The following is a 21,599-nucleotide window of genomic DNA, read 5'->3' as shown; positions in this document are numbered from 1 at the left end:
AGAGGGAACAGGAAGGTTTTAGCAGAGGGATACTTTCACCTGTTGGCCTTTATTGCTGAAAATGATCATTGTGTAGTGTAGAGCATGTGCACTTAAATTTCCGCCTGCTTGTTATTAGGAACGTGTTTAAGAAAGGTTAAATGATGCTTAATTAACTGTATTGCTTGTATTGTATATTGCAGCATTTTCTGTTCTATTGTTACACTTGCCCTTTAAGCCTTTTGCATCATGTAAAAAAAAAAAAAAACGTCTTTTTGTTTGTGGAGTATCAAAATGAAAGACAATAACAAATACAAATAAAGAAATAAAAATAATAACAATTTAATTTTAATTTAAAAAAATCAATGAAAAAAAATAAAATCTGACCGAACATTATGGTTATTGTTTTAATTTGATGTTTTATTTCTTTTTGCTTGACGGCTGGCTCGAGAGCTCAAGCATGTGTTTCTTAATGGACTGTCTCCTCTATGCCACACAATTTGGGAGGTCAACATGTTGTGCTATTGTATCTTAGCAGGAGACCATCTGCTTAGCCTGGAAACATTTCAACAAAAAAAAAGGCAGGATAAATAGAGGGGGAGGAGGCCCATTATGTACCTCTAATAATTTTTTTCTCCTGTGCTTAATTGGCCGTCTCGGCTAGGTCATGTGCTGTGCCACTTAGCCCAGATAAACAAGTCATGGGAGGATGCCAATCTGGATGAGGAGCGAGACTAGTGCTTTGCGTCGCGGCTGGTAATCACCAAACATGTTGATTACTGCTGATGAAGACAGGTTGGAGATAAATCAATTCTAGTGTGGCATTTTGCAACTGGCACGATGGCAATTATTTGTTTGGAGCACCGCTGTTACAGTCAGTCTTGGCTGATAAATTTGAAGACAAAACTGAAGGCGGGTGCACGCATCAGTGCTTGGCAGAGCTCAAGAGGATTGTGGTGTCCCATTTGCACTTGCATCACCAACATCCACACTGCTCTGGTATTTAACTCATTCACTGCTAGCCTTCCCGGTTAACACTGATATTTAACTTCTAAAGCCGTCAATGGCAGTGAATGTGTTAACAGTGCAGTGTGAGGCTGAGACTCATATACGGTACTAATAGATGGACTTGAGTGTTCAAATCAGTGTTGTTTATTTACAGTATAACCCAGTCTTGTGTTATAAGACAAGTAGAGCGTGAACGTGGTGTGATACACACAACAGCAAGGAGGCTCAAGGTGTTGATCTTTCCATCAAATGTACAATCGCAACACTTCCCTGAAACTAAGATGAAGAAAAAAGACATTGCTCCAACAGCAGTAGAACAAATATATTTGTAAAGTATAGTATGTGGGATTATGTGATATATGTACGATGTAAACTATTAAAATAGCCAATTATAGTCACTCTAAGAGGAGCATCAACTTTTTGCAGAAATCCGCTAATCGCGTTCAGGCTTGTTCACGATCCCCCGTTAACAGCGGGGGTCTACTGTATTTTGGCTTGGTGTTTACCTTTTTATGTCTTTGCTTTGATTTTCACTATTCTTCATTGAATCGGCTTTATTTCCAGACATTTTTCTTCATGGTATTTCTAGGCAGTTTTTGATTTTTGATGGCATTTTCTGTCATTTTGTATCTGTGCGCGCATGTGTGTGTAGACCTTGGCTTTTATTGTGCAATGCACTTTTTGCTATCATCTCTTTTCTATGAAAAGTGTTATTTGATAATCACTGAATTAAAAGGAATCACACACAGTAGCTGGAAGCACCCAATGGGGAAGAATTCAGACGAAAGAAACTTTAACCTGGTGTTGTTATTAAGCTATAAGGTGAACAATTGAAAATATTGCAAATCAATATAACGAAACAGCAAAGTATACAGCATTAATAAAAGGAGACAACCAAAGTAAGCCAATGGAGTGCAGTATGTTGGCTGCTTTGATTAACGGTTGTCATAGCAACTAAACGCCACGGCGTTTACACGTTTTCCTAAAATATACGGAAATTGTCCTTTTTTAAGTGTTTTTTAAGTTGTTTGGTGGACAAACTATGAAAAGTGGCTATTATAATGTTTCAAGTCAATGTGCGAAAATACAAATGAGGTGGGGGGGGGGGGGGGAATAGTTGTTAGAATTATCAAAGTGTTTTAATTTTTGTCAAATACTTAAAATAATGAGATTATGACGGGTATCAACTTTTATTAATAATTTTATAAAACTTTTATAAATACTAAATGTTTTAGCAATATTTGTCGCGAGGGCACGTGACCAACTAAGTGACGTAAACTTCCGGGTTTGAAATTACGAGGTGTGCACGCGCCTAAACGCACAACGTCCCCTTCCCACATTTATCTTTTTTACTTTTAAAACGGGCTTGTAATAACAATGTCCGATATAGACTCTGACGAGTTTGACGAGGAACGCAATAAACTCGGGGTGAGAAACTACACATTATTAGTAACGCGACTTTTTTTTTTTTTTTTTTTTTTTGGGGTAACCAAGGTGACGCCAGTGTATCAGCTATCGTTCTTGCTAGCGGTGATAAATTCCCTATTTTGTTGTATTTTTTTTCCCCCATTTGATCCAGGAGTACGAAGGGGACAGAAATGAAGCTGGAGAGAGACATGGGATGGGTAAAGCGGTACTGCCTAAAGGAGATGTTTATCAAGGACGATATGAACGTGGTAAAAGACATGGCAAGGTATGATTAGCAATGAATAATCGAACGCTGGCCTCAGGACGTGAAATATCATTTGATATATATATATAAAAAAAAAACTTTGCAGTAATTCTAAATATATTTGTTAAACAGTACACAGCCATCTTGCTGACGGAATCGTGTTGCTAATGTGCTTATTAAATGCTAATACTAGCATTGTCCACCCTGTCAGCAAGCTAGCATATTTTGCTGTTTGTATGTACATTGTCTGCTCGCAGATAATTGACAAAAACAAATTGTGAGCGCTTGACCGATATGCGTTTCTAACAGCATCAGATCTAAATACATTTAGTATGAAGGTCAATGAAAACTCTTTGGGGGAGTGAGATTGGTAAGTCACAGAGGCACTTGATGGTAATATTTAGTCGCATATCATAAAAGGAAACTATATTTGTACTGGTATATTATTATTATAAATAAAGGTTGATCATAACGTTACAATAAAATGACTGCCTTGTTTTTTATCGTGCCACAAGTGATGTTATTTATGAATTTCACCAAGCTCATGTCCATAGTTGTGAATGTGAATAAGTGTAAATTCATGGTCTATACGTGTTCTACGATTGGCCGGCACACAGTCCAGGGTTTGCCCACATTCAGTGGGGATAAGCGGTATAAAAAAATTGATGGATTTCTCAACAAGGGTGACAGAAGAATGCACTACAATAAACGCTACCATCGTCTTAAAAACTTCAAGTTGCATTCAAAGTTGTGGTTCATGTGCCGCTGATAGGGCACGTACCGCTTTGTGAATGGGGCGAGATATGTGGGCGACTACCACCAGAACATGAAACATGGACAAGGCATCTTCTACTACCCGGATGGATCCAAATATGAAGGTGTGTCAACAGTCACCTCACACGTGTCTCTGTTTTCTTTTTTGTTTTTTGTTTTTTAAATAAATCATTTCCATCCACTGCTTTTCTGTCAAGGCTCTTGGGCCGAGGACTTGAGACAGGGACATGGTGTTTACATGTACTCCAACGGGGACACGTATGTTGGCGAGTGGCTCAATCACATGAGGTACAGTACTTTTTCTGGAAGCGGGGTTGAGCGAGCACCCGCAATGACAAAGCATTTTAACTTGTGGCGATAGTTCGTACACGATACGGGGACATCTCAATAAATTAGTATAGCGTGAAAAGGTTAATTTAGTCAGGTGGTTCAAGTTAAAAAGTGAAACTCATTTTTTAAAGATGCACGACACACACTCAGAGTGAAATGTTTCATGATTACAGCAAACGAAAACCCCAAATTCACCATCACAAAATCTAGAATATTACATAACAAACAATCAAAATCATTTTAATGAAAAAATTAAGGCAGGAATATGCTTTCTGAAAAGTATTTTCCCAAGTGTTTAATGAATTGACTACTGATATAACTGAACCTTTCTACCATATTCTAATTTATCGCGATGTACCTGTACTGTGTGTTTGTGGCACTTGGACACATCAACAAACACAAATACCTGCATTTCCACTGCGTCGACGACTTCATACAATTATGTGCCGCTTATCAGACGCTAAAGCTAATCTGTGCCTCCAAGAAAACAACCAAACAAATCAGCTCTGCTTAACTCAAAACTTAAAATGTGAAATGTAACGTTGTGTTAATTTCTGTAACATGAGAAAAAACCTGCTGACATCATTTATATCCAGGCACGGCGAGGGCACCTATCGCTACCATGATACCGGCTCGGTGTACACTGGAACGTGGGAGAATGGCAAGATTGAGTCTGTCGGAGAGTTCATCCATGCCAATCACAGATACAGCAGTAACTTTGTCAACAATAATGTGAGTTCTGTTTTATATCAATAATAATAGAAAATACACTCACGGCAATTCATAAGGCGTAGTAATACTGACCTGTAATATGAAAAGATCGTAATGTTCACTGTTCAAGATAAATCTTGACTTGACATCATTGGTAGCTTGTCAAATACTCAATATTAATCAAGCTCTTGTTGTTTTTTTGCAGCCATCTGGTCCAGGGAAATATGTGTTTGACATTGGCTGCGAGCAGCATGGTGAATACCACCAGATAGAGCAGGTAACAACAACAACAAAAACAACAACACAGTTAATCATTACGTCTTTATTGTGTATGAGCACCAGAAATGACGCCAACAACTAGCAACACAAGCCAATTGCGATCGAGGAGAATGGTAAAAATACAAGCAGGGCAGGTGCTGCTCTGGTCTCTATACACAGTAATATTCTTCATTTAGTTCTTTGGTGTGCATCTGCCTTCTATAAACAGTCATTTAAACTTGAAAGGTACATATCGGCACCGTAGAACATTTCCTGCAACTGTCTTATGATAATTTGATATCTCTGGGTGTGTTGCGCCAAATCACCTATGGAGATAGATTGCTTCTTGTGCTTGCACGGTGACTCTCCTCCCTGTGAATACTCAACGTTGTTATTGTCCACTGTTCTTCTTGACACTAATCCTCTCCCACGTGAGATATATATATGCCATTACGTGCATCTCTGAAAAGGCAGAATGTTTGATTCAGCTCGTGTTGTATCTTATTAGATTTTAAAAGTGTACCCAATAAACTATCCAGTTTCGTCAAAGCAAATACAAGAACATACCAAGCAAATGGTAAATGTGTTTTTAACTCTCCCTCCACAGGACAGGGCCGAAGGCGAGTGGGGCGAGCCGGGCTCCACTACGCTTCTCAAGTGGTTTCCAAAATGGATCACAGGCCTTACGTCGCAGGAGGCCGAGGGCGAAGCCGAGGCTTCATCCGAGGTTTCGCCCGATGCTTCAACCGAAGCGTAGCCAACGACCAACCTCCAACCTACCAAACACTGTACGGTAGAAATTGAACAAACATACCTGATATGAACTACATTACACACGTTCAAATCCTTTCAGGTCATGGGGAGAATATGCCCTTTAGCTTTGAATTGTACCTGTTACATTTATACAGAAATATCAAAGTTTTATCATATAATATAAACTTTTTTTTCAGCCCTTACCTGAGTTTGTCAACTTTATCCCACTCCAACCAGTGTCAACATTGCATTTGTCCGAGAAATAAATGTCTGCTCCTTTCTTCAGCAGGTCTTATATTGTTCTTCTGTCTTGACGCAAGATAGGTACAGCCATCCATCCATCCATCCATCCATCCATCCATTTGCTTTACTGCTTATCTCCCCGTGCCTGGGTGGGTTTTCTCCGGGCACTCCGGTTTCCTCCCACATCCCAAAAACATCCGCGGTAGGTTGATTGAAGACTCTGAATTGCCCATAGGTGTGAATGTGAGTGCGAATGGTTGTTTGTTTCTATGTGCCCTGCGATTGGCTTGCGACCGGTTTAGGGTGTACCCCGCCTCCCGCCCAAAGATAGCTGGGATAGGCCCCAGCAGCCCACGACCCTAGTGAGGATAAGCGGTAAAGAAAATGGATGAATGGATGATTGTTGTTATTCATTGCTGTCTGATGAAAAGCATGCATCTCCTACATTTTTTCTTTTAATCTGAAAAACAAAACAAAAATTACTATATTATTTTAGATGCATGTTTTTTCCTCTGCCATGCATTTCCTAAATTTTTTCTTTTTATCTGAAAAACAACAAAAATTACTATATTATCATAGATGCATGTTTTTTTCCCACTGGGCAGCTATGACTAACTAGCCTGTGGTTGAAAAAATATGTACCATAATTTCTCGTGTATAATGCACATTTTTTCCCCCCAAAAGTCAATAGTGTGCATTATACAAAGGTACAGGGGCAAATGGGAAAAACTTTCACATTTTATAAATGTATGTCGCCATCTAGTGGTTATGAAAAATCTGTACCCTTTCATTCCAAAATGCCACCGCCACCAAGTGGTTATAAAAAAAGTGTAGCCTACACTTTCATTCCAATATGAATGTATGACTGGATATATGTACAGTTGTGCTCATAAGTTTACATACCCTGGCGACATTTGTGAAATATTGTTTTTTTAAATATGACTGACTAAACAACAACCATCATTAATTTCTTTATGGTTATGTTTTGTTTAATGATAATGCTTTTCTGAAATCCTTGACCGTTTAATTTGAATCCCATTAAAATAAAATTAAATGTGTTTCACCTGGTCCTTCATGTTTTCTTTAAAGAATTGTACCCATCTTACAAATTCTGCCTGGGTAATCAAACATATGAGCACAACTGTGTGTTTTCTAATTTACTAAATAAAAGTAGGGCTGTTAATTTCAAAATAAGAGCAAGCAAATTTTTAAAAAAGCATTATGTGTTCAGGCGGCACGGTGAAAGACTGGTTAGAGCGTCTGCCTCACAGTTCTGAGGACCGGGGTTCAAATCCCGGTCCCGCCTGTGTGGGGTTTGCATGTTCTCCCCATGCCTGCGTGGGTTTTCTCCGGGTACTCCGGTTTCCTCCCATATCCCAAAAACATGCATGGTAGGTTAATTGAAGACTCTAAATTGCCCGTAGGTGTGAATGTGAGTGCAAATGGTTGTTTGTTTATATGTGCCCTGCAATTGGCTGGCAACCAGTTCAGGGTGTACCCCGCCTCCTGCCCGTTGATAGCTGGGATAGGCACCAGCACTCCTGCGACCCTTGTGAGGAGAAGCGCCTCAGAAAATGGATGGATGGATGGAACTTCAGAATCATTATTTGGAAAAAAAAACTAACAAAATACAGATAATAGTTCATGTTTTGATCATATGGGTAGAAGCAAAATCAAGCATTCTAAAAATGCATTATACATAGGTAGAAGGGTTTTCCAGAATTTTGAGGTAAACTTTGGGGGTGCGTATTATACATGAGTGCGCATTATACACGAGAAATTACGGTATTAGGGATAAGCACTATAATCACTTAACTGATTATTTAGAGTTACTCTATTGTGTGAAAATCATTTCTGATGAATCAGGTCTTAAAAAATTGAGGTAAAATTGAATGCACTGCAACTTGGCTGCAACCATTAGAAGCGCCGCTGTTTTCGTTCCAACTCATTTGCTGTCTAAAGAATTTCAACATAATCTTCATAGTTTATCAGATAATAATTTAGATACGGAATTTAGTTAAACGCCTATCTTTATCTTAAAAAGAAATTAGCTCATTTTTATCTTACTAACTAACGCACATCCTTTAACACTCTGCGACGGCTGAACCATTCAATAATTAATCTTTAGCTGTAGGATAAATACGTTTGCTGTTATAAGGTTTATTTTCTTCTGGTATTTGAAGGTTTGAGAAATTATGTCAGTATATATATATATATATATATATATATTTTTTTTTTTTTTTTTCATTCTTGAAAGTGATAAATTTGTACCTCAAGAGTTGAGAGGCCTTTGTGGAGTTTGCATGTTTGCCCTGTGCTTGTGTGGAACATGCATGATTGTGAGTATTAATGGTTGTTTGTCTATATATGTCCTGCAATTGGCTTGTAACAGGTCCATGGTGTACCTTGCCTCTTGCCCAAAATCAGCTGGGATGAGGCCAATCCCTATAATAATGTATTTTTTATGACATAGCTACAATGGTACCTTCAATGTACACTATGACATACCATTGGGCAAGTTATTGCACTCCTAAGTAACTGTTTGAACCGTTTCCAGGGATAACAAGATAAAAGTGTTTCCACGAGAACTGTATGTATGCTTGTACCTTGACGTTTGCTTTTTTTTGCACCCTGCGTCGTAAAACCGCAGACGGCCTCCTTATGGCTCCAGCCTTCTTTCCAAGAGCAAATGACATAAGACCGTAGAGCCACTACTTCCTTAAACTGTTAAATAACTCAACCTTTAGGTTCACCTTCAGCCCATCAAATGTTCCTGTGTAGGAGGAGGAGGAGGGGGAGGCAACGTGCTGTGACGAATAACTCCGATTCGGTGACAGGTGAGCTCTTGCGTTTGGGACGGCGACTGAGCAAAGACGTGAATCGGTGAGTGAGTTGTTTACCTCTTGTGATTAATGACAAAAGCCTGACTTGCAAGTTACAGTACGTCCTTAGTTTGTTTTTGATCATTTGTTTCTTTTTTTTTTTTTTTTTATGAAAATGTGAAGAGAAAATATTTTACCCTTGCTTATCATATTGTTGCTGTTCAATAAAAAGCATGTATTTACAAATTTTGTGATTTTTGTTTACTGTATTTCGAATGTAAAAAAATATAAAACATTTAATCAAGCTTTTCAGTTTGATTTTCATCCATCTTTTTTAATTTAGTGTTTGATGAAAATTATTTCAAGAAAAACAAGGGGGAAATGCAGTTAGACTTTATTTCAATATTTTACATTCCAACATATATAATATAAAAGTAATATATATATATATATATTATATTATATAAAACTAATATTCCTGGTATTTCAGAGTTGAAAATGACATTTTCTGCCATGTACTCTTTGTGAACTACTGATCCAGCTTGACCATTGGCCGATTCGTCAGTCGTCACGTGCACATCAACTGCGTGACAGGACGCATGACCATCCTTGACTATAATAATAACATCTGATAAGTAATAAGGTGGATGATGTTGGCAATGCAGTTCAAAGTGCAGCTTGACTTTTCAACCTGAGTCATCACCATGGAAAGTGATTAACCATTAACTGTCACAGTGAAGCTCGTACGGTAGATGAACCTTTTTAGATTGTAAAACTTCTTGAGCCTCGGGCTTACTTTGCTTCTAAAACAATATGTTACGATGAGACATTTAAACCTTCTTTGATGTCATTCGATGTGAGTGACAGGACATGGCCGGGTACAAGCCAAAGGTGATTTCTCTAACCAAGAGGCCGGGTCAGACGTTCGGCTTCTACTTGAGGTTGGAGCACGGTGAGGAGGGTCACGTGATCCGCTGCCTGGAGATGGGCAGTCCGGCCGAGTTGTCCAGCATGAAAGACGGGGACCGTGTCCTCCGAGTCAATGGCAAATTTGTCGATGGGCTTTCCCACTCTGAGGTGAGTGAGCCTGCGGTATCTTATACAATCCTGTCCACTCGTGTATTATGCCTTTGCTCTACCGGGTCAGGTGGTGGAGTTGGTGAGAAGCAGCGGGGGCACAGTCACCTTCCACACGCTGGACGAAGCTTCCTACAAGCTGGCCAAGAGAAAGGGGGTCAACCTGGGTGAGCCTCAGCACACGCCAGCTGCCAACGGTGTGGGCCAGCAGGCTCCAAAACCAAGACTCTGCTACCTGGTCAAATCTGGCTCCGACTATGGCTTCTCTCTTCGCTCAGTCAAAGGTGACAGCATCATAAAATTCATCAGCCACTACATTACTGCCTCTTGCCCAAAATTAGCTGGGATAGGCTCCAGCTCACCGCCAACCCAAATGAGGAATTATGCATTTTTTTTTAGGTAAAATCTTTATTTAGTTTTTATGTTTAATACATTTGAATTCAATCAGTATTATATCTTTGTTCCTTATTTAGGTGCAGTTTTAATGTTCAAACTGTGCATGATGTTACTGTGGCTTCCAATAATAATATGACGCCCAATGACGTTGTGTTAAACCTAAATAAAAACAGAATACAATGACTTGCAAATCATGTTCAACCTATATCTAATTGAATACACTACAAAGACAAGGTATGTAATGTTCAAACTGATGAACTTTTTTGTTTTTAGCAAATAATCATTTACTTAGAATTGGTGAACAGGCTAATTGGGAACAGGTGGGTGCCATGATTGGGTATAAAAGGAGCTTCCCTAAATTGCTCGGTCATTCACAAGCAAAGATGGGGCGAGGTTCGCCTCTTTGTGAACAAGTGAGTGAGAAAATAGTCGAACAGTTTAAGCACAATGTTCCTCAACGTACAATTGCAAGGAATTTAGGGATTTCATCATCTACGGTCCATAATATCATCAAAAGGTTCAGAGAATCTGGAGAAATCACTGCATGTAAGCGGCAAGGCCAAAAACCAGGCGGCACTATCAAAAACCGACATCAATGTGTAAAGGATATCACCACATGGGCTCAGGAACAGTTCAGAAAACCAATGTCAGTAAATACAGTGCGCCGCTGCATCTGTAAGTGCAACTTGAAACTCTACTATCCAAAGCAAAAGCCATTTATCAACAACACCCAGAAACGCCGCTGGCCTCTCTGGACCCGAGCTCATCTAAGATGGACTGATGCAAAGTGGAAAAGCGTTCTGTGGTCTGACGAGTCCACGTTTCAAATTGTTTTGTCCTCCAGGCCAAAGAAGAAAAGAACCATCCGGACTATTATGGATGCAAAGTTCAAAAGCCAGCATGGGAACCTTACACATCTGTGAAGGCACCATTAATGCTGAAAGGGACATACAGGTTTTGGAGAAACATATGCTGCCATCCGAGCAACGTCTTTTACATGGACGCACCTGCTTATTTCATCAAGACAATGCCAAACCACATTCTGCACCTGTTACAACAGCGTGGCTTCGTAGTAAAAGAGTGCGGGTACTAGACCGGCCTGCCTGCAGTCCAGACCTGTCTCCCATGGAAAATGCGTGGCGCATTATGAAGCGTAAAATACGACAACGGAGACCCCGGACTGTTGAACGGCTGAAGCTGTACGTCAAGCAGAAATGGGAAAGAATTCCACCTACAAAGCTTCAGAAATTAGTGTCCTCAGTTCCCAAACGTTTATTGAATGTTGTTAAAAGAAAAGGTGATGTAACACAGTGGTAAACATGACACTCTCCCAGCTTTTTTGGAACGTGTTGCAGCCATAAAATTCTACGTTAATGATTATTTGCTAAAAACAATAAAGTTTATTACTTTGAACATTAAAATATCTTGTCTGTGTAGTGCAGGGGTGCCCAAACCTTTTTGCCCCAACATCTACTTTTCAAGCAGCCAACCTCCCGCGATCTTTGATTTCATTAACAATGTAATTTTTTTTGTCATTACCTGAGTTCACACCGATGATTTGCACTGAAATGCATCAGCCAGGGATGCGTAGTCAGTGTCGTATTTTCCATGCAGAGTCCTAAAATGCCGCTCCACATTTCCGTTCTTTGGTAATGCGACGGCAGACTGGCAGATGAGGCATACGCACTTCGAAAATGTCATCGTGAAAAAATACACCTCCTCCCATTCCGTATGAAAGTTTTTGTCTTCTTACTTGGTCCAGCCCCCCCACCACTCATTTTTATACCCTTTCTTAAGTTTAAGAGAAAACACGGAGAGATAAAAATTGGAGGTAACTCACTGACTAGCTTGTTAGTTTTGACACACTTGGCGCTGTGGTTTGGGCATCTGCATTTACCTTTTAGCAGCGTTGTTAGCGCGTGTGTGTGACCTAAGTTTCAGAAAAATTCAGATATCATCGATTATATATGTATATTAATCATGCAACGGGATGGACGATAGGCTGATGTTTTTTTTTTTTGTTTTTTTTTTATCTATGTCACGCGATATCATGCGATCTACCAATACTACCTTCAACGCATTGAGCACCTCTGGTGTAGTGCATTCAATTAAATATAGGTTGAACATGATTTGCAAATCATTGTATTCATTGTATTTGCCATTTGAGTAATGATGGAGCCCAGAACGTAAATGCTCCCATCGTCTTACATCATCATTTGTGGACCAGGAAATAGTCTTCTAACGTGCAAACAAGCACACACAAATATGGTCCTCCATTTTTTTTTTCAGGTCTGGACTGAATTCAACAATTGTATTTCATGATATACTTAAGTTGTGCACCCAATTTCTGAGGCCTGCGATTGCATCTCTGTTCTATCATCTTCAGGCAAGCGGGGTATGTTCATGACGGAGCTGGTGCCGGGCGGCGTGGCTGACCGGGCTGGCGTCAACACCAACGACCGCCTGCTGGAAGTGAACGGCGAGAACATCGAGAGTTACACGCACGAACAACTGGTGGAAAAGGTCAATATGGCGGGCGGGAGCCTCATGTTCCTGCTAGTGGACGAGGAGACGGACTGGTACTACCGCAGCGTGAACGCGAAGGTGGATGCTCGCTTCGCCACGACCAAGTGCCTCCCTCGCGAACCTCGCATCGTCCACTTGAGCAAAGCGCCCGGGGGCTATGGCTTCCTGCTCAAGGAGGAGGCCAACATGACAGGCAGGTGTATTATCTTCTCCCGTCGCCATGGAGATGAGTGTGCGCTGACCGGGAGCTTGTCCGTGTGCGCAGGACACATGATCAGGGATATAGACAGAGGCAGTCCAGCGGAGAGAGGAGGCCTCAAGGACATGGACAGGCTGGTGGCTGTGGACGGCCAGCAGGTGGACGCGTGCACTCACGAGCAGGCGGTGGACGCCATCAGACAGAGTGGAAACAAGTGCTGCCTGCTCGTGGTGGACAAGGTCACTGACCTCATGTATGCTCAGGTGAGATCACACTGGGCCACAGTATTAGGTACACCTGCACAAGCTAATGAGATCTCACTGTATCAACCTTTATAAACGTTATGTTGCTTACTGTCTTTATTTGACAAGAAACATCGTTGAAAGATACTTTAAAACCAGAAGAGAACCGTGTGATTTCTCCAAGCCAATCAGCAGAGAGACAAAATAGGATAAAGGATTGACTGTAACAAAAGAAAACTTACATACAGTATAAGAGTGTATGCATTTTAATGACATATAATTATTACTTTTTGGAATTAAGAAATCTATGGAAATTTAAAACAGACGTCAACTTTAATGGTTTTTAAAATACTCTTGCATAAGTAATTTCATGTAGGTTTACTTTTTTTATGAGTACTTCAAAATTGGTTTATTGTTATAATTATAGTAATGAATTTTAAAAATGCAAAAACATTGTTATTATTTCGATGTGGTTTATAATGATAATACATTTTTGTTTTTTTTAAAGACAATGTTTTTTTAAGTATGGAAGTGCAATTCGTCATTTAAACAAAATGAAATTAATATTTAAAAATTGTATTGTCAATTAAATATCGATTAATGTATACATATGTGAAAAGTATCTTTTTAAAGTATCTTATGTTTAATTCATAAATTTGTTGTTATCAAAACAAAATAAAATTATGAATATTTTTTTTAATTGTATAGGTGATATTTGTATTTGTTTAGAAAAATCAGAATCAATGTTAATCCTGTTTGGACTTTTTAGGTTTGGAATTTTGTTATTACTTTCAGAGTTTTACGAATGGATCTTTTTAATGTATCAATCGCTGAGCTACTGTATGTACCAAAACTATTGATAAAAATTCAGACATATGCCAGAGGCGGATAGCAATGAAGTTGTACAACTTGGGCCTTCGTGGAGTTTTGCGCTCTACTGAGTCCTACTCTAGTTTGTGTAAGGGCAGAAGTTTAGATACTTGGTCTTGCATACGTATATCATTGATCTCATGTATACGTCTCCACAGGGTAAAGCGTCACCTATGCTCTTCTGGGAGGAAAAGAAGGACTCGCTTTCTCCGCCTAGTTACTCCGAGGCGACCACCTTCCCCACCCTGTTTAAACCCGCTACGACTGCTCAGGAGAAGAAGGACGACGAAGGAATAGAGCTTAAACCTAAGTTGTGTAAGATGGAGAAGACAGCTGCTGGATATGGTTTTCATCTCAACGGCATCCAGGGCGTGTTTGGACAGTGCCTTAAAGAGGTAAGACGATTAAAAGAAAAGTGAACAAGGATTTTGGATGACATCACCAGAGGACGATCGTCTCAGGTGGTGAAAGGCGGTGCCGCCGACATGGCCGGCCTGGAGGATGATGACATCGTGGTGGAGGTGAACGGGAAGAATGTGGAGCAGTGCACGCACGAGGAGGTGGTGGACATGATCCGCGGCACGGGCAACTGGCTGGAGATGCTGGTGGCCGCCAAGAGCGTCTACGAGCAGCTCAAGGCCAGAGGAACGGCTGTCACGCGTCAGCTCCTCGGCGAGACGTCGCAAGCTCAAGTCCACAGCGAAGATCAGGAGACTGCACCGGCTAAAGAGAGGGTAAGCAGATTTTTGGAATTCCATTTTAAAAATGTGCACCGTCATGAAGATGAAGGTACGTAACAGGACACTTATCAATCATTCCTTTCAATCAAAATTAGCATGCCGGCACATTCAAATCAGCATCGAAATACCGAAGTGGGTGATTCCAACCAACCACACTGAACTCACTTAAGTTACTGATTGGTCCTAATTGGTTCTCTTCTTGCAGACCTCATCTGTGTCTTCATCTTCATCTTCTAATAGTATGGATGACAGATTTTAAGAAGCAACAACATGAAGTTAAATGTTTTCCTAACAATCCTCATCAATGGACAAAAGAACCAGAAAAAGAAAACTCACTGGTACATTAATTTATCACACATTTAACCTGTTTACATGTAAAATTTAACCATCTTCAGCTTTCAATTTGTTTTTGATAGTCTTGTATTGTACTTCCAGTAATCACATATACATTAAACTGTTCTGAATTTGTAAGTAGTTCAAAAGGGTTTCTTTTTTTTTTAATAAGCTCATTTTCAGTCCTATGATGATGATAATACGATAAATTGTATTTTAATCCATTTTAAACTTTGCATTTTATTTTCAATCGATTTAAAAGTATATCACATTTCATCATTTTATTTAGAGAGTCACTGACTGTGTATTCAGTGGTTCAGTCGCCTGACTTTTTTCAGCTGTGAAATACTGCATTTCCAGTGTAGGGAAAAAATTATCAATATTGAAAATCTGAGAAAACATCAAAAAGTCATTTCTCCACCACACAAGTCTGCTGCTTTTTATTGAACACTTTAGAAATTGCAGAGTGAAGTAAGAGAAAGTCATGAAGTGAGATATTGATAGAAGCAGCTCCAGTGTGTTCACACTAAAAAAAAGTAGCACAAAAACAAAACAAAAACATTCAATTTAGCAAAGAACAAATAGAAACCTTTTATTCCACACTTTGTATTTAAGGGTCCACTTTTAAAATTCCTGATTCAGGAACATGTGGTTGGAACAATTGCAATGATACAAAAGAACATGTTGGTGGGTTTGGGGGGGGGTCACAGTGTCATGTGCTTCTCGGGCGCTTGCTTGTGGGCCAGGTAGAGGAAGAGGATGCTGGACAGGGCGCTGACCAGGAAGATGACGTCGAACCAGCGGTGGTAAAAGTTGAACTGCAGCTCTCCCAGAACCTCGGTGACGATGGAGCGGTACTCCAGCGGCATGCTCATACGCATGAGCAGCACCGACGACACAAAGTACATGCCCTGACACGCACACGCATACACATTACACACCGCTGTGCTCTCTTAAAAGACAAGACGAAGAAACTCACCATGATCTGAGCCAGGACCAGCACGATGACATTGGAAGACTTGCTGCTTGATATAGCGTAAAAGAACTACAACGGAGAAACACAGTGGCCATTTTACTTGTTTTTACAAAGTCCTCCGTAGGCCATAGTCATTTTACGGCTGCCGTATATAGCCCACGGGCCGTAGCTTTCCGGCGCGCTGCTTCACAAGTGTCGCCTCGTGGACTTTGTACCTTTGTGAGTGTGATGAGTAAACCTCGTATGGACGTGACGATGATGATGCCCACCAAGATAAAGGAGATGTGCTGGGACCAAAACTTCACCTGAGAGTGAAACATAACGACATTTCGAATGCATTGTCGGCAATGATGACAGGATTTTCTCACGCGGTCCAATGGGCATGTACATGAAAACACGAGTCGTTGCTCTACCTAGTAGGCAAGACGGTACTGTTAGAAACACACTAAATGCATGTTTTCTGCAGCGTCTTAAAAAGTCTCATTATATTTTACAAAATTATGGCTTAAATTATAGCTAAAAATGAAACTATCCTTTAAAAATGCAGAGAAGCAATATTTGTTCTTTGCAAAACCTTTTAAAAAATTTGAAATGAGTCTGCAGTCACTATAAAGATGTTTCATACTTAGTGTGTATGGAAAAAAAATAAGAAGAATTACTCCTGTTGGTCATATTTAGAGAATGAGGGCTCTTAAATTTGCCTTAAACATGCAAATGTCGTGTTGACGTGAATGTTCCAAAATAAAGTGTTCTACACACAAAAGCTCTGTGGTGTATAATTCTATATCATAAAAAATATCAAAAAAATGAGAAATGACTTGAAATAGCCCATCACGCCAATTAATCGTTGTAATCAATTAACGAACCAATAAAGGGTTAAACTACAGTCTTCTTCATCTCAGTGAGGTAAGCAATTTTGGGATTTGTAATTGTGTGCTTTCAAGGTTAGCGGGAAGGCCCTTTTCTGTTCCCAGCGCACAAAGCAGTGGAAAAACTTGGGGATGAATTCAAACGAATGAAATCTTCCTAAACAAGCGGAAGCTTCACGTTTTCTCACGTTTGACTTCAATTTAATAACCAAGTGTACCAATACTTTTGTCCACATGGGGGTAGTCATGTACCTTTGTGTGGGTCATATGCCCGCGTGTAAAAGTTGAGGTCTTACATCAAACTGGATGCCCAAGTAGTTGACCGTTATTTCAATGCCTCTAGTCACCGGATCCGTCTTTCCCACTCGATCAAACACAATGTTGATGGTGGCCTGCAGTGGATAGACAATCATGTTCTTACACAATTCAAAATATTATTATGAGCGTGGTTTGCGCACATATTTCCTCACCATAAAGATTTTCCAGACGCAATAGATGGAAAAGAAGTAGCCAAGGAAGTTGAAGTATTTTCCCTGGAATGTCTTGGAGTACTCAATGCGCTCCTGTAAAGATGGAAACAGGGCTGAAACAATAACTTGAATAATTCAATTACACAACAAAATTTGTATTTTTTTTTTTTTTTAACTATGGACTGGTGTACCAATCCGTGTAGCAATGTCAGCAAGTCAGGAAGGAAGAGTGCAACAGCATGTCTGCGATCGCCAACGCTAGGTTAGCTCATTTAAATATAGCATACCACCGCAAGTTTGAGCGTAGTGTAATGCCCCCCAGAAGTGTTCAAGGGCAGACACATCCACCGGCGCACTTTCGATCGCATTGTTAAACAAACGGTAACAAAATAAACATATTAATACACGAGCGGCTGCGGCCACAAATGATGCGCTAACGGTTAGCCAGTTAACAGCCAGCGCTAACCTGAGCTCACAACAGCCAACTCTACACTCACATTGGCTGACTAACTCTCACGTCACTCACCAGGCCAGGCCCCGCCTTTAAAAGCCACACACACTAAGTCACAAATATTGGTGTGAAACGTAATGATGGCGACCCCATGTGGGCAACAACAATACCTGCGCCTCACATGCACATTTTGTTGTTTAATCATGCAAAATAAATTTTAGAATAATCGATTCTAAAAAGATGTGTTAGCTGTAGCCCTAGATGGGAATCCATTCCAGTTGATCCATCAGATTTTCCATGTGTATGGAATATACTAATCATAATAAATCCGTGCGTGTGCGTGTGTCTTACCTTGGTGGCTTGCAGGTCCACAGTCTCGAGAAAAAGCTGTCGACTGAGCTCCTCCAGAGCGTCCACCTCCTGCTGGATGAGAGACAGATCTGCATGGAAGAATAAGAACACATAAGTCATGTGAGCACACTGAGCGGATGCCATTTTGTTGTAACGCATTTAAAATGGAGGGTACTTTCGCTGCACGTTTGCGGCGATGTGACGCTCTTAATCATGCCCCACAATCCCGTCTGCTTGTTCTGGTCTTCTCCGCGTTGGTACATCTGCCTCCGCGTCATGGCGATGCTGCACATCAAGTTCAATCATTTCGTAAGCATTTCTTCAAAATTTTAGCGCACAAAACACACAATTATCATGGGCCATACCGTTTTTTCTTGCTGACAATCATGTCCATTGTTTGAAGCAGCCGTCTCTCCAAAGCAAGAATGTCACTGTCTGTCACGTTTCTGTAAATTGTGGCAAATTACTAATTAACTGTCAAATTAATGTTTTTTTAAATACTAATTAAAAACACAAAATAAATAAATATGCTTTAAAAGGAGAGAGTTACTCAAACCCTGTAACTAATAACAGTAAAATGCAGTAATGACAAAAATAATAATAAAAAAGACAAAAATTTTAACCATTCAAATTCGAACTTATGTATAGAGTCACTTTTAAAGTGCCTCTGATTAACCCCGAATAAATTTCATGTTTTAGTAATCTTTCTCTCATTTATTTCTTTATTTATTTTTGCTTTCTAGCAGAAACCTGAAGGTTTTGTGCTAACACTGACTGCTATTTGAAACTATTCATAATGAATAATAATTGTAAAAATAATTATTCCTTCCACTTTGTCTAAAGCCTGAGTTCCAGCTGAAGAAAAACAGCCCCAAAGCATAATGCTGACAGAACCAGTACTTCACTGTAGGTATGGTGTTCTTTTTTTGGACATGAGCAGTAACTTTCCTTTTGGATTTATGGCCAAAACGTTCAGCCTTGGTTTCATTGGAACCTAACACAATCTCCCAAACACGTGAGAAAATGTGTTATGATCCGAAATGTATAAGCAATGAATAAATAATAACTGTAGTCCTGTAACAACCACTTTAAAATAAAGCAAATATACAATCATTTAAAAGCAGAAATACATGATCATTAACAAAAATAACTGTCGTACATCATATCTGTAAGATAAAATAAATAGGAATACAAATTTAAGTAAGTAATGTTAATGATTTAAAAACAATGATAATTAAAAACAACTGTATGTCTGTAATTAATTAGCTAATGTTAAAATACATATCAGAAACGATTACAATAACAGACCAAAGCGAGGGAATCAGAGTGACTGACAGTTTGTTTGTTTGACCTGAGGAAATAGGACATGTACGTGTAGGGACAGTTGACGGCACCAAAGCCAGACAAGAGAGCCATGAGAGTGACTCCTATCACACCAACACGACTGATGAGCTGCTCAATGGACAGAATGCCTAGAGAACACATAATAACACAATGACATAATTGTACAGCGCGTTAGTGTCGGGTGATGGCACGCTGACTCACCATGTTTGGGACTGAGGATGGGAAACGGATCGCCCAACTTCCAGAAGAAATACATGAAGGTAAACCACACCATGCAGGCAAACAGCAACCTCTGTCTGTGCACTGCAAAGCAAACGGGCTTTTGTGTCGTATACAGTGGGTGCACCACATCAAAAACAAAAAACATTGCGGCGCGTGTACTTACACAGGCGAATGTTGCTAACCACAAAGTAGCCGATGTAGAAAGGCACCACAAAGATAAGGACCAGCAGAATCACGTACAGATTCAGCTTCCAGTGGAAATATCTGGAACTTGAGGGACGGAGACAACATCACTTTAAATGTATCACTTTAAATTACAAAAAAAAAAACATGCATGTTAGTATCATTAAAGACTCAAGATTGTGCAGAGGTATAAACGTGAGTATGAATGGTTGTTTGTCTATACAGTATGTGCCCTGCGCTTGGCCGGCAATCAGTGTACCCCCGTGAATCGCAATACTAATGAGGACCAGCCCTACAGAAAATAAATGGATTTTAAAGAAAGAAAGGAAAAAAAACAGTGTTCTTACCTACTACTTAAGGCCCCCAGGATCTCAAAGATGATGAGCTCAAACATAGTACACGAAAAAGCGAAGGTGACAGAAAAGACCACCTGCACCACATACTGCCGCACCTGCCAACGCAAGCAAAAACACTTCAAATACTAACACATTACAAAGTGATTATGTACATACTGTAAGTAACACTTTTTATATATATATATATAGATATAGATATATACCTCATAGTCTTTAAATAGCTGTCGCATGAAGAATAGCCAGCCAAATCCAAAGAACAGCACCTTTGTATTGTTCGCACCGGTAGGAAAGACACAAAATACAATTTTATAATAAATCCAAATAAACAGTAAGATAAATGCATTTTATTATTAACATTTAAAACGTAAACTAATTTTTTTAATGAAAATGTGTTCTTGCGTTATGATTTAATATTGCAGAATACATTAAATAGACATCTTTAACGTGCACCTGCACTCCGTATTTTATTTCGATTGAATTTTTACTCCTAATGCTGTTTGACAGAGTGATGTAGTCCGTTACACCAAGTCGCATAAAGATTGAACAAAAAATAGTATTTAAGGCTGTAACTAATGGAACTCAAAATAAAATTCTATTTGTACCTGAGAGGTGAACATGACGACAGAATCCACCAAAAACGACATGACGTTACGTCTTTTATTAAACGGCCGTCAATCCACCAAATAATCGGATGTACATCAGAAGGAGAGTAGGGGATGCTTTTTAGGTCATGCTGACACAAAAATCAATGACCGGCCTTGAACGATAAACATTTATTTTACTCATAATGGACGACATCTTATCTTTAGTGCGTCAAGTTACAAGGGTCCTCTACATATTGCGTCATCATGCCAGCTCCGCGGCGCACTTCCGTCGCTTATCTATGATGTAACGACGAAACATTTTAAAATGTATTCTCTCATATTTTTATATTGGTAATTGGTATGTACACCAGCTAGTATTTTGAACATATTAATGTATGCTCGTTCTTTTGAAATAACATCCGATCTTATTGCCCTGCATTGTAAACACGTATTCCATGCGTGTGTAGGGCAGCCATATTGGAGCGGTACAATCCCTGTTTATGTACTTCGTCAACGTGTACATTAAAACACCAGAAGGACGATTAGCTCTCGTTAGACATTTATTTTGCAGTAATGCTTTAATCAAATTGTGTTTGATTTGATTATAACTAGAATAATAAGGAACATTACATATAAAAATAGAACCATTAGCCCTGACACTGCGCCCCCTAACACATCACATGACCTCTTTAATAATATTTATGTAGCAAACTTGATTTTACTCGTCAACGCTTGATTCATTCATTCTTATATTTCAGATGAGATTGCTGAACTTTTTTTTTTTTCATTTTCTCTCAGATTTGTTAAAAGAAGTATGCCAAAATCAGCACAGTGTGCAAATGGTTAGCCTGTCTGCTTCA

At 39.6% G+C, this 21,599-nt stretch overlaps 3 protein-coding genes across 3 annotated transcripts; 2 read left to right on the top strand and 1 right to left on the bottom strand.

Annotated features, from left to right (window-relative positions):
- Nucleotides 1–2,266: 2,266 nt before the first annotated feature.
- rsph1 (radial spoke head component 1) lies at nt 2,267–5,770 on the top strand. The gene is made up of 7 exons (XM_061792241.1): nt 2,267–2,415; nt 2,567–2,680; nt 3,432–3,537; nt 3,631–3,721; nt 4,360–4,495; nt 4,680–4,751; nt 5,340–5,770. Exons 1-7 carry the CDS (start codon nt 2,365–2,367, stop codon nt 5,487–5,489), a joined length of 720 nt encoding a protein of 239 aa, XP_061648225.1. The 5' UTR covers nt 2,267–2,364; the 3' UTR covers nt 5,490–5,770.
- A 2,312-nt stretch (nt 5,771–8,082) lies between these two features.
- On the top strand, nt 8,083–15,071 carry pdzk1 (PDZ domain containing 1). The gene is made up of 8 exons (XM_061792239.1): nt 8,083–8,611; nt 9,418–9,627; nt 9,698–9,911; nt 12,410–12,742; nt 12,815–13,011; nt 14,019–14,255; nt 14,322–14,594; nt 14,806–15,071. Exons 2-8 carry the CDS (start codon nt 9,421–9,423, stop codon nt 14,857–14,859), a joined length of 1,515 nt encoding a protein of 504 aa, XP_061648223.1. The 5' UTR covers nt 8,083–8,611; nt 9,418–9,420; the 3' UTR covers nt 14,860–15,071.
- A 270-nt stretch (nt 15,072–15,341) lies between these two features.
- si:ch73-390b10.2 (Golgi pH regulator) lies at nt 15,342–21,018 on the bottom strand. The gene is made up of 14 exons (XM_061792240.1): nt 20,758–21,018; nt 20,359–20,418; nt 20,147–20,250; nt 19,780–19,886; nt 19,596–19,697; nt 19,402–19,522; nt 18,416–18,496; nt 18,226–18,335; nt 18,051–18,139; nt 17,249–17,341; nt 17,075–17,170; nt 16,125–16,214; nt 15,913–15,978; nt 15,342–15,844 (listed from the first exon to the last, which is right to left on the bottom strand). The coding sequence occupies exons 1-14, from the start codon at nt 20,797–20,799 to the stop codon at nt 15,638–15,640; spliced, it is 1,368 nt and encodes a 455-aa protein (XP_061648224.1). The 5' UTR covers nt 20,800–21,018; the 3' UTR covers nt 15,342–15,637.
- Nucleotides 21,019–21,599: the final 581 nt, after the last annotated feature.

Source organism: Phyllopteryx taeniolatus, chromosome 12, assembly GCF_024500385.1.
Source record: "Phyllopteryx taeniolatus isolate TA_2022b chromosome 12, UOR_Ptae_1.2, whole genome shotgun sequence".
In the NCBI taxonomy this organism is placed as follows: Eukaryota; Metazoa; Chordata; class Actinopteri; order Syngnathiformes; family Syngnathidae; genus Phyllopteryx; species Phyllopteryx taeniolatus.
This window is presented reverse-complemented; position numbering and strand designations above follow the sequence as displayed.

Excerpts from the sequence above, each read along its gene's own strand:
- rsph1 (XM_061792241.1), top strand. The coding sequence starts at position 2,365 with ATGTCCGATATAGACTCTGACGAGTTTGACGAGGAACGCAATAAACTC. Across the intron at positions 3,538-3,630 it reads GGATGGATCCAAATATGAAG|GCTCTTGGGCCGAGGACTTG; the intron begins GTGTGTCAACAG and ends TTTTCTGTCAAG. Across the intron at positions 4,496-4,679 it reads GTAACTTTGTCAACAATAAT|CCATCTGGTCCAGGGAAATA; the intron begins GTGAGTTCTGTT and ends GTTTTTTTGCAG.
- pdzk1 (XM_061792239.1), top strand. The coding sequence starts at position 9,421 with ATGGCCGGGTACAAGCCAAAGGTGATTTCTCTAACCAAGAGGCCGGGT. Across the intron at positions 9,912-12,409 it reads CTCTCTTCGCTCAGTCAAAG|GCAAGCGGGGTATGTTCATG; the intron begins GTGACAGCATCA and ends TATCATCTTCAG. Across the intron at positions 14,256-14,321 it reads TTGGACAGTGCCTTAAAGAG|GTGGTGAAAGGCGGTGCCGC; the intron begins GTAAGACGATTA and ends CGATCGTCTCAG.
- si:ch73-390b10.2 (XM_061792240.1), bottom strand. The coding sequence starts at position 20,799 with ATGTCGTTTTTGGTGGATTCTGTCGTCATGTTCACCTCTCAG. Across the intron at positions 18,497-19,401 it reads TACATGTCCTATTTCCTCAG|AAACGTGACAGACAGTGACA; the intron begins GTCAAACAAACA and ends CACAATTTACAG. Across the intron at positions 15,845-15,912 it reads TGGTCCTGGCTCAGATCATG|GGCATGTACTTTGTGTCGTC; the intron begins GTGAGTTTCTTC and ends TGTGCGTGTCAG.